We start from the raw sequence: 13,245 nt of genomic DNA on the forward strand, positions 1-13,245 counted from the left end.
ATTAGCTGGGCATGGTGCTGTGAGCCTGTAATCCCAGCTACGCGGGAGGCTGAGGCAGAGGAATCACTTGAACCAGGGAGGTAGAGGTTGCAGTGAGCCAAGATCACACTGCTACACTACAGCCTGGTCAACAGAGTGGGACTCCATCTCCAAAAAAAAAAAAAAAAGAAAATCATATGCTTGCCAGGCATGGTGGCTCACACCTGTAATCCTAGCACTTCGGGAGGCCCAGGCAGGTGGGTTGCTTGAGCTTAGGAGTTCAAGACCAGCCTGGGAAACATGCTGAGACCTGGTCTCTACAAAAAAATTAGAAAAATTGGCTGGTTGTAGTGGAGCACACCTGTAATCCCAGGTACTTGGGTGGGTGAGGTGGGAGGATCGCTTAAGAACCCAGCAGGTTGGCAGGGAATGGTGATTCAGGCCTGTAATCCTAGCACTTTGGGAGGCCGAGGTGGGTGGATCACCTGAGCTCAGGAGTTCAAACCAGCCTGGCCAACATGGCAAAACCCTACTAAAAATAAAAAAATTAGCCAGGTGTGGCAGTGGGCACCTGTAACCCCAGCTACTCAGGAGGCTGAGTTGGAGAATCGCTTGAACCCAGGAGACAGAGGTTGCCGTGAGCTAAGATCTTGCCACCGTACTCCAGCCTGGGCAACAGAGCAAGACTCTTGTCTCAAACAGAAAGAAAAAAAAAATCATATGCTCAAACGAAGTTTACACTGTTGAATTCCTTTTATTGCATTATGATCAGAGTATGTGGTCTTTGAGGTATCTTATTCTTTTTGTTTTTGTTTTTTTTTTTTTGAGATGGAGTCTCACTCTGTTGACCAGGCTGAAGTACAGTGGCATGATCTCCACTTACCACAACCTCTGCCTCCTGGGTTGAAACAATTATCCCGTCTCAGCCTCCAGAGTAGCTGGGATACAGGCGCCTGCCACCATGCCTGGCTAATTTTTGTATTTTTAGTAGAGATGGGGTTTCACCATGTTGGCCAGGCTGGTTATGAACTTCTGACCTCAAATGATCCGCACGCCTCAGCCTCCCAAAGTGCTGTGATTACAGGCGTGAGCCACCGCGCCTGGCCAAGGTATCTTATACTTAACTGAAATATTATTTCAAAATTACCCATGATAATCCAAGGGTGGTGTGGGAGAAGTGCATGGGGGTAGAGAGGAAATAGGCTTGGTCATGAGTTGATACTGTCAAAACTGAGTGACAAGTTCATGGAGTTTCACTATATTATTCTCTCTACTTAGGCATATGCTCAAATAAGTGTTTTTCCTAAAAGTAGTTTTTGGTGTTTTTTGTTTTTTTGAAATGGTGTTTTTGCTCTTGTTGCCCAGGCTGGAGTGCAGTGGCATGATCTCGGCTCACCATAACCTCCGCCTCCCAGGTTCAAGCGATTCTCCTGCCTCAGCCTCCCGAGTAGCTGGGATTACAGGCACGTGCCACCACGCCTGACTAATCTTCGTATTTTTAGTAGCGATGGGGTTTTTCCATGTTGGCCAGGCTGGTCTCGAACTTCCAACCTCAGGTGATCCACCCACCTTGGCCTCCCAGAATGCTGGGATTACAGACATGAGTCACCGTGCTTGTTTTTTTTTTTTTTTTTCCTGTAAGTAGTTTAAAATAAGAATGTATTCTCATAGGATCCAAAAAAAAAAAAAAAATATATATATATATATATAGAACCCTACAAGTAAACCAAAAAGGCCTCTTTGGGCCCATCTAATCCCCCTCCCACTCCTTAAACATAACCACTGTTATCTGTTTGGTGTATACGCTTCTTGTCCTTTTTCTATTCATTTACATATATTCTTCCAAAAAACTTTTTATTTTTTTGAGACAGGGTCTCTCTCTGTTGCCCAGGGTGGAGTTCAGTGGCCCAGACTCAACTCACTGCAACCTCCGCCTCCCCGGTTCAAGTGATCCTCCCATCTCAGCCTCCTGAGTAGCTGCAACTACAGGCACATGCCACCATGTCCCACCAATTTTTGTATTTTTAGTAGAGACAGGGTTTCACGATGTTGGCCAGGCTGGTCTCGAGCTCATGAGCCACCGCACCCAGCCAGAAACCTTTTATAAAAGTAGAGAAAACTGTACAATGAACCCACACGTACCCATATAGCCCAGCTTTTATGACAATCAATTTATGGCCCTTCTTGTTTCACTCCTTCCCCCTTTCATATAATTACGAAGCTAATACCAGATATGTCCTTTTATCTGTAATATTTCAATGTGTATCTCTAAAAGATAAGGACTTAAAAAAAAAAAACACAATTATCACATCTTAAAAAATTAATAGTAATTCCTTATCCTTACCAATATTATCAAACATCAAGGCAATGTTCAAATGTCCAATTATATTATAAATGTTATAAATTGCTTTCTAATTTCTAATTGTATCATAAATGTTACAAATTGCTTTAGTAGTTTCCTTGAGTCAGGATCCAAATAAGGTTCACACATCACACCTGGTTGTCTCCAAGTCTCTTAATCTACCAGTTTCTTCTTCCTCTTCCTGACCTTGAGATTTACTTGAAGACATTGGGTAACTTGTCCAGTATTTACCAGTATAGCATTTACCACAGTCTGGAATTTCTGATCACATCCTCCTGGCATCATTTAACATGCCCTCTTGTTCTCTATGGATTTTGTAAATGGTAGTTAGCTCGAGAACTGTGCTGTCCAATATGATAGCCACAAGCCACATGTGTCTATTGAGCACTGAAATGCAGCTGCTCTGCATGTTGTGGGGAGGAGAGAACCAAATGTCTGCTTATCTCTGTTTTTAAGGTCTAGATTCACTAGTTCAAGTAGCATAGTATAAAATAATGTATCTAATCCTATCATTTCTCTTCTTTTTTATGACTTGGAATACATCTATGAGATGCTTTCCCTCACCTACTAATTGGATACAGGTGGCACAGTTCATATTAGAAAGGCAAGATTAATGCTTGATTTCCCCCTCTATTTACCAATTTTCAAAATTAATGACTTGAACTAGTTGTTTTCTTTTTTAGAGACAGAGTCTTGCTCTGCTGCCCAGACTAGATCATGCAGTGGCATGATCATGGCTCACTGTAGCCTCAAGCTCCTGGACTCAAGTGATCCTCCCGCCTCATCCAGGAATACAGGCACACACCACCATACCCAGCTAATTAAAAAAATTTTTTTTTTGTAAAGACCAGCTCTATGTTGCCCAGGCTGGTCTCAAACTCTTTTTTTTTTTTTTTAAAGGGGCTCCCAGTTTAGCCATGGATGGTCTCAAACTCTTGAGGCTCAAGTTATCTTCCTGCCTTGGCCTCCCAAAGTGCTGGCATGTACAGGTTTAAGTCACAGCCCCCAGCCCTAACTAGTTTTTTTCTAAAGTATCATTACAAACACATGGATTTAAACATATTTGATTTGTTTGAATCCACTGCAATTCATGTCCAATTCAAGCCGGTCACTGAATCCTTTGAACTTTTCTCCTTGCTTTCTGGCCAAGATACCAAGATCACCTTGCTCTTTCCCTGCCAAACTTAAACTTAGTGATTTCTCCAAGGAGTTCTAGATCCTTAGTGAAAAAAGATAATCAGATACTACAAATGGGTTGTTACAGGGGCTTGTTGCTAATGGGTTGGTCAGTGTAAAAATATATGGCGAAAAAAGTAGTTTTGCAACTTGCTCTTTTAACTGTATTCATCCATTAAACAAAAATGTACTGAGTACACAGTGCTAGCCACGGTTTTAAGCCCTGGGTGACTAGAAGAGTAAACAAAACAAAGTCCCATATATATTAAAGCTTACAGTCTTGGACAGAGAAAGACAATAAAGATGAATAAATACTGACATTTGGTACTATTTTAATATTTATTCATAGATAAGTGCTATGATACCAAATAAAGCAGGTCATTTTCTAGCATGGGAAAGGAGCAGAGGGCCTCAGAGCGGAGGTCATTAAACCAAAGGCCAAGAGAACGGGCAAAGCAGAGGCCAGTGGCTAGGTCAGAAATTCTCAGAACACAAATCTAGACAAGATATTTAACTGTTTAATGGCACGAAAACAAAGAGACCAAAGAAAATAGAATGTAGGACTACTACAACTTTAATTGGGAACTGCACTGCCAAAGATATCCCAGGCTGACTCAGTCAGACTGTGAGTTTTCAATCCATAGGACAATTTCCAGTAATCAGACCTCCATACTAACAGAAAGCAGGCTGCTAAAGCTGTTCAGTCTCCACAAAGATCATCATCCACTAATTCCATCTCATATGTGACCATGAAGGCAGAAACACTAGCCAAGAAACACCAGAGAGAGGGCAAATCCTCCCAGAAAATAAAACTAGAGGCTGACAAACAGGCTAAGCATCATTAATCTACATGCTATGGAGCAGTGAATACTGAGGTTGTTTCCAATTTTTCTTCCTCTGAATGGGAGTTTTATATAGTACTTAATCCCACTTCATTTTTGTCACTGGATACTGGGTATACTGTGCCCTGATAACTGCTTTTAGCCACACACTGCTGGACCCTGAAGAGGCACCTGGACCTGAAGGAGAGGGCTTTGCACCAGCCACAAGTCCTGGATTAGTAGCTGCGTGTACTACATGGATGCAACTCTGGGGTATAGAACCCTTTGAAAAGGAACTGAAAATTTCATAGCAACATGAGCATTTTAGCATATGTATAACATCAGCAAATGTGGTACCCGGCAACAGATACTCTTATTCTTCCCCTCCTTCCCTTGCTGGCAACAGGCATGTGCACATGTACACACACATTAAGGGTCTGCCCCTCCCCCATGTGATTCAGGGAAGCGCAGCCCTCTACTCTCAGCAGAGATAATTGTTGGTCTAATCCAACAATTTTAGTTCCATTCCCCTTGCCAGTGATTTAACATAAGAGCATACAATGAATTTTGGCCACTAAGATGAGAAGGAAGTCTGTTGGGGGGAGGATGAGTGATTGGGGAAAGATTTATCAATTAAAAAGAGATACAAATAGATAGATGTCCCTCTTCTTTAACTGAGCATTGTCAATTCAAGCTTACCTCATCTGCATGTGATGTCTGGTCTCTCAGCAGCCACACTGTGACATTGTGGCTAACCTGACATTTAGAGATGGCACAGTTGAAAAGACAAAGACGGTGGGTCTTGATGAGCCACATAATCAACTACAGTCCCCTTATATCCAGACTTCTTGTGTGTTACTACATTCTCCTTATTGTTCAAGTCTTTTTTAAAAAATAAAGATCACCTAACCCAAAATGTCATGCTTAAGCTCTTTTAAATTTTTTTAAAATTATTTGTAGAGGAAAACATTCTAATTGATGGAAGAAATTAAATCTCTCCCAGACCCTTTTAGTTGCCCAATTGATACCTATTTTTCCCCTTTTCCCAGCTAACCAAACTCTGATTTTGTTTGGGGGAACAACACATCCAGCCCTAGGCAATGGATACAGATTAAGCCAACTGTGACAATACTGTTTCTCTGTTTTCTAGTAGCTCTTGCTATGAGAATGATTAGGACTTATGATAAAACCTGTGATACTTTTGCTTTCCTGGTATCAGGTCTAGTTGAAGCCAATGCTGACCCTTTCCCCGTTTTACCTGCCTCAAATGCAGATAATAGTAGCCACTTGGGAACCACAAGGGAAATGTCAAGAAAATTACAGACATGTCAGCCTTGACACTACTCAATAATTGAATGAACAGTAAACATCTACCACCCATGTTAAAAATAAATCTCTATTGAAGTCATTATTAGTTACTTAAAGCTAAAATCCATTTCTGAAATTTGTGACAAAATTCAAAAAAGGGACTAAATATCTACCCAATATTAATATATCCTGCTGTAAAATTTGTGACCAAGTCTTAAAAAAAAAATAACTTAGTATCTATCAGCTGTTAATATCAGATGACTCATTTTTCTATTCAAACTTTATCTCAATGTAAAGCACTTAAATTTATACCCTAACAGTTGATGGTCAAAACATTCTTGTTTGTATCTAGGATAAGCATTATTACTTCTATTTTACATCAAGGAAACCAAGGTACAGGTAAGTTTATTTTCCTGAGACACAATTCAAAACAAGATAAAGCTAGAGCTAAAGTCAAAAGTTATTTCCATTAATACCCTTCTACAATCCTTCCTAATGATCTCTAAGAAATAACTTTTCTACATTGGTTTTAGCTTTAAGAGCAAACATTTTTATGTTATTTGAAGCAACTATCAAAATAATTTTTTTGAAAGGAAATGTAACAAATTTCACTCTTTATCAGAGAAATGTAATTCTTAATAAGATCTTTTGCTTTTACATAGTAACTAATTACCAACTTATTCCATCTAATAAAAGTTTATTATAGAACAACGTGAATTGGGGCGAGGACTGAGAATTTTGTCTCATATTGTCTATGTGTGATCTAAACAGAATTTTAAAAAACTTATGCCAAAATGGAGATTACCTGGGAGTGAGGTAGCAAATATAATATTACTATGAATTTAACTCATCTTTAAAACTATAGCAGCTTTGGTTGATGCTGATCAACAAGGCATGTGACGGATATTGAAGTAAAGGTATTGTACTAAATAATTCGGTGTTTCACAAGTAAAAGTGGCTTTTGCTGAAGGCTCTGTATTCCAAGCATGTTAATACTAAGGATATGATTATAATACTAAGACAAAATAAAAAGAAGCTATAGATTTCACTCTGTTTGTGCTTTAAGATGAAAATACCGGCCGGGCGCAGTGGCTCACACCTGTAATCCCAGCACTTTGGGAGGCCAAGGAGGGTGGATCACGAGGTCAGGAGATTGAGACCATCCTGGCTAACATGGTGAAACCCTGTCTCTACTAAAAATACAAAAAATTAGCCGGGTGTGGTGGTGGGCACCTGTAATCCCAGCTACTCGGGAGGCTGAGGCAGGAGAATGGTGTGAACCCAGGAGGCAGAGCTTGCAGTGAGCCGAGATGGCGCCACTGTACTCCAGCCTGGGCAAGAAAGACTCCGTCTCAAAAAAAAAAAAAAAAGAAAAAGAAAATATCAAAAGCTTTATGATGTTAATCATGTTTCTTTTTAACAGCAGATATTAATCCAGATCACTGCGAATAAAACGTTAGGAAAAAGCAACCTGTGAAGTAAAAAACTTGAGTATGAAGACATCCAGTAAGTTTTATCTAAAATCCTCTTGCAAAACAGTACTGTCTTTTCAGCTTAAAATATAATCCTACTTAAACCATACAGAAAAAAGCTTATGTGCAAACACAGGCCATCTGGTCCTAAAAGTCATTACAATAACTTCCTGTTTGGGAGTTCTGAGTTGTGAACACATAGCAAAATTACATTATTGGTCATAAACAAACTGTCAGTGCTCTATGAAGAAATTTTAGTATTTAGCACAGACAAGTGCCAGTTATCTTTCTAAAGTCTTTTGACAACAATAAAATGAAATTTTTCTGGGGGGGTGGTGTGTGGGGACAGAGTCTTGCTCTGTTGCCCAGGCTAGAGTGCAGTGGTACGATCTCAGCTCACTGCAGCCTCCACCTCCCGGGATTCAAGTCATTCTCCTGCCTCAACCTCCCTAGTAGCTGGGATTACAGGCACCCGTCAACACACCTAGCTAGTTTTCGTATTTTTTGGTAAAGACGAGGGTTTGCCATGTTGCCCAGGCTGGTCTTGAACTCCTGACCTCATGATCCGCCCACCTCGGCCTCCCAAAGTGCTGGGATTACAGGTGTGAGCCACCGTGCCTAGCCAATAAAATGATTTTTAAATTATTATTTACATTTGCTCCTTATTGTATTTTAAAGGAGAGAGGAATTTTGAAGCACAGTCTGGAATATCTATTACCCTGTCTTTCAGCCACTAACTGAGGTGGCTTTACATACTTTATCTCATTTAATCCTCACAAGACCTAATGCTGTGTATCATCACGCCTATGTTGTGAAGGAGAAGATAGACTCAGAGAGAATGAGATTTCAAAAACACTTGAAAATGTTTCCATCACAGCCAAGTTAAAAAATCATTTGGCATGTGTTTCATCTTTGCTTCTTTCCTAAAAGCTGTGCTAGTAGGCCTAACTACTGAATAGTTAGGCCTAACTATTCAAATAGGGATGAGTAGAAAGAACAGAAGCAAGAAATAGTGCTTTTTATATACAGAAATACATTACTAAAATGAACACTGATTTACCTTGAACATGAGAAATGATGAAGAGATAGGCTCCCAGTAATCTGATGTAAATATATAGCTGAGTCATTGTTCAACTGTAATGTTTCCTGTGTACTGTCACCTTTAATAATTGGTCTTGCTACTTCACCAATTTAAAATGACTATCATTCAGTGAGATTTTCTTGTAAAAGATCGCAAGCATTTGACAATGACTTCAACTCCCACTGCTTTCCTATGACTCCTGAAAGACAAAAACATTTAAAAGGTAAGGAATACAACTGAATTCTGGAAAATTTTCAAAAACCAAAAGGGAAACAAATGCCCAAACACACCTTTAAACAACGAAATACATTTTAAAAGATTAAAGCTATCTTTGCTTTTTTTTTTTTTTTTTTTTAGGCACTATAATTTCAAACTTCAAATAATTTAGTAAAAGGCTGCAACCTCTCCTGATCTCAGATAAGCCATATGTACAACAAGGGAAGTATATTAAACAATCTCAATAGTCTTTTCTGGCTGTTCTAAAGTAATTATTTTATTAATAACATGAAAATTCCCAAATATATTAAGACTTAAACAGGAAAAGTCAAATTTAAAACATAAAGGTAACCATCAACATTCTTGTAAATGCTAGTAGATACAATGAAAATACCGTCTTTGTAATAAATAATTTATTCTATAGATAGAAAAAGAAGCTGACCTAGAAAATTACACATATTTATTCATTTTATTTTATTTTATCTGAGATGGAGTTTTGCTCTTGTCACCCAGGCTGGAGTGCAACAGTGCCATCTTGACTCACTGCAACCTCCACCTCCCAGGTTCAAGTGATTCTCCTGCCTCAGTCTCCTGAGTAGCTGGGATTACAGATGTGCGCCACTACACTCGGCTAATTTTTGTATTTTTAGTAGAGACAGGATTTCACCATGTTGGCCAGGCTAGTCTCAAACTCCTGACCTCAGGTGATCCGCCCACCTCAGCCTTCCAAAATGCTGGGATTATAGGTGTCAGCCACCGTGCCAGGCGAAAATTACACATATTTGTAGAGTATGCTTCATCATTAAAGGAAAAAAAGAAAAGGGAGCCAGGTGCGGTGGCTCACACCTGTAATCCCAGCACTTTAGGAGGTCAAGGTGGGTGCTCACCTGAAGTCAGGAGTTCAAGACCAGCCTGGCCAGCATGGTGAAACCCCATCTCTACTAAAAATACAAGAAATCAGCCAGGCATGGTGACGGGCACCTGTAATCCCAGCTACTCAGGAGGCTGCGGCAGGAGAATTGCTTGAACCCGGGAGATGGAGGTTGCAGTGAGCCGAGATTGCAGATTGTGCCACTGCACTCCAGCCCGGGCGACAGAGCGAGACTCCATCTCAAAAAAAAAAAGAAGGCCAGGCGCGGTGGCTCACGCCTGTAATCCCAACACCCAACACTTTGGGAGGCTGAGGCGGGCCGATCATGAGGTCAGGAGATCAAGACCATCCTGGCTAACACAGTGAAAGTCTCTACTAAAAATACAAAAAAATTAGCCAGGCGTGGTGGCGGGCACCTGTAGTCCCAGCTACTCAAGAGGCTGAGGCAGGAGAATGGCATGAACCCAGGAGGCAGAGCTTGCAGTGAGCCAAGATCGTGCCATTGCACTCTAGCCTGGGCAACAGAGCGAGACTCCATCAAAGGAGAGGGGAGGGGAGGGGAGGGAAAAGGGAAGAAAAAAGGGAAGACAAAAGGGAAGGGAAGGGAAGGGAAGGGGAAAAGAAAAAAAGGAAAAAAGCGGTATCTTAAAAAAATTATTTACTAAAATATTGCAAATTTGACTTTATTAAGATAAAATTGAACTTCTAATATGGATGACACGAAACATAACCTCTCCAATTAAGGTTTGGTGATACAGACAGTGAACTTTTAAAGGCCTCAAAGTAAAATTGTTAAATAAATAATGGGGAAAAAGGCTAGTTAGTACCAAGATAATTATCATTCTACTTTACCCCCATCCCATTGTTTCAGGTGGTTTGATGTTATTGACTTTCAGCTTGAACTATTCCTGAATGACAAAGATTTTGCTTATCTATGACACAATGACCCTGGTGTGATGTCTACATTAATAACCCGAGCTTTTTATTTTATAATATCTACGTAAGAATTTTCACTTTAATTAGCTCTCCAAAGTTATTTACAGTACTGAGGCAAAGAACGTTTACAGTAAGGTATCATTTATACGTGTATTTTATATGTGGCTTAGTTCTAAAAATCCCTGCAATCTCTTATCTCTCTAATATGAAATTGTTTCCCATCACATAATGCTGAGAGAAAAAGATGTAAAGTCTAAAGTAACTATAGAATAATGTTTGTCACATGATTTAACAGCATTTCTTTGAAAACTTCTTGAAATAATTCAACTGTCATTCTAAGGATACATGTTCCAGGTTTCAAATTCAAGAGAAGTTTCCAGTGTATTTCCAATCCTAATCTCTCTTCCTCATTTAACTTTTCCCATTAAATATTTCTACTAGAATCACACTCCACCTGTCTAAATCAAACCCACACCTTTCTTGCTCCTCCTCCTCCACTGGCTACCACTCTCCAGTGGCCATGCCAGAAACCCTGGCTTTGGTCCTGCCTCCCTTGCTAGGTCTCCACCCCTCTCCAAATTTTCACTTATTAATTTACTCACTTATTCACCAACATTTGTTTTTTTTTAATTTAATAGGGGTGGGGCCAGGGGGACTCACTATGTTGCCCAGGCTGGTCTCAAACTCCTGGCCTCAAGCAATCCTGTGGCCTTGGCCTCCTCCCAGAGTGCTGAGATTACAGGTATGAACCACTCCAACTGGCCTGCATCTAGAGTACATATTACCGACCCAGTGTTAGGTACCAGAAATACGAATATGAGTATGGTTGCTCCTGCTGCAAGGAGCTCAGTCTTGGGCAGGAGACTGACCACTATGCCATGTTACATCTTTCATTGTCACTGTTTCCTCATCAGTTTATTTAAAGCTAATATGTGGCCTTGCCTCATTTGAGCTACAACCAAGGCATCCTGCAGAGCTGGCTGGCCACAAGACTCTAAGTGCTTTCCCTTTCAGAGGAAAGGGCTGTGTGTGATTCCTTCCACAAAAACATCCATGACCCTGCTACCCCGGCACAAGCTCAAATTCTGGATCTGCCTTTAACTTAACCTCTCTGAATAAGTTTCCTCATCTTTAAAACTAGAATGAGGCCAACTGTGGCGGCGACCGCCTGTAATCTCAGCTGTAATCCTGGGCTCAAACAGGATCACTTGAGCCCAGAAATTCCAGGCTACAATGCACTGTGATCACAACAGTTAAGAGCCACTGCACTCCAGCCTCAGCAATAGAGCAAGACCCCATTTTAACAAACAAATCTGGAGTGATATTTATTAACTGACAGTTATTTTGAGAACAAAATGAGATAATAGCAAGCACATATTTAAAACAATTTTTAAAATAAATTAAATAAATGTAAATATTTTTAAAATTAAGGAACTCATATAAAATAATAGCTAACACATATTAACCTCTATGTGCCAGTACTGTCATAAATGCTTTGCATATATTAAGTTATCAAACCATCAACCAACTTATTTAAAGGTTAAATTATTATTTTAATTTTACAGATGAAGAAACAGGCAGGTCGACTTTAAGGAATTTATCAAAGCTCACACAACAGGTAAGTAGAGTCATAATTAATATCAAGGAGGTCTGATTCCAGATTCTACATGTTAACAACTATCCTATACTTCCCTGCCTGATTTTATATATATTATATAATGTAAATACACATTTTAAACTATTTAGGAGAGCCCGGTACACAGTAGGTGCTAAATAGAAGTTCCCTCCTCTAATCCACGTTTATAACACACTTGCCAACCTGGCAAAGGAAGCCACTGACAGGTGCTATCCATGACAATCCAATCTGCAAGAAATTTTTATAGACAAAAAAAGCTGTGATCACTTGTATGGAGAACAGCCATCAAATCTTCCCTGACTACGAGCTCAACACGCATTGGTATTGATGACGACTGCCAAGACATGCATGCTGTCTGAGAATGAAGGGAAATGCTGCAGTAATCAAAGAGGACAACCATCTTACTTTATTCCACCTGGCCAGGCCTCCTAAGCACTTGAGAGAAGAATGACAGGAATGCAAAGGACATAGCAACCACTCCACTTGAGATACAACCAAAGGAACCCAGGGGTTTTGCTCACAGAGTACATAAGGAATAAAGTTTGAGTGCACCTTTGTCAAAGACATGACCAACGTGATAGAAAGGGAGACTGGACTAAATTTTCTTTTTTTTTTTTTGGAGGTAGGGTCTTACTCTGTTGCCAAGGCTGAAGTGCAGAGGTACAATCTCAGCTCACTGCCTCCTGGGCTCCAGGCAATCCTCCCACCTTAGCCTCCTGAGTAGCGGGACCACAAGCACATCTCACCAAGCCTGGCTAATTTTGTGTTTTCTGCAGAGATGGGGTTTTGCCATGTTGCCCAGGCTGGTCTTGAACTCCTGGACTCAAGCAATCCACCCACCTAAACCTCCCAAAGTGCTGGGATTACAGGCGTGAGCCATTAAGCCCGGCCCTAGACTAAATAATCTATGTCATCCCTTCCAACGTTGGAGTCCTGTGGAAACAGTGTTCTTACCATTGAATTATTAATGTACTCACTAAATGTTTATTGTCTGTATTATGCATGATTCTGTATCAGATACCAAGAATACACTGTTTAGAGCCAAACAGTCCCAGCCTTCATGGAGTTCAGAGTCATTAAACAAAACAATTAAGATACTCAAGACACCAAACAAGAAAACACAAATGATACACAATCATAACTCGTGGTCAAAGGAAGAAAAGTGCCAGGTCCTGAAGGAATAGGGGCAGTGACCCCCCTCTAATCCAGATGGAGGGGAAAGGGAATCAATGCTGAGAAGCAACCTTTAAGTTGAGATCTGAAAAATAAAGAGTCAGCCAGGCAAAGAAAGAGGGGATGTTCTAAGCACAGGGAACACCCTGGGCAAAGATCTTGAGGGAGAGAAAAGCAAAGAGAGAACGATGTCTGAAATGTTGAGAATAAGAGA

General features: G+C 40.3%; 1 protein-coding gene across 3 annotated transcripts in view; it reads right to left on the reverse strand.

Annotated features, from left to right (window-relative positions):
- Positions 1-13,245, reverse strand: part of BMPR1A (bone morphogenetic protein receptor type 1A) — a 168,618-nt gene that overhangs the window by 43,265 nt on the left and 112,108 nt on the right. For all 3 annotated transcript variants that reach the window (XM_025397203.1, XM_025397204.1, XM_025397205.1), the window contains one exon: positions 8,179-8,398. In XM_025397203.1, the coding sequence (XP_025252988.1) occupies positions 8,179-8,245 (67 nt within the window). In that variant the 5' untranslated portion in view covers positions 8,246-8,398. The remainder of the gene's footprint in view (positions 1-8,178; positions 8,399-13,245) is intronic.

Source organism: Theropithecus gelada, chromosome 9 (assembly GCF_003255815.1).
Source record: "Theropithecus gelada isolate Dixy chromosome 9, Tgel_1.0, whole genome shotgun sequence".
NCBI lineage: Eukaryota > Metazoa > Chordata > Mammalia > Primates > Cercopithecidae > Theropithecus > Theropithecus gelada.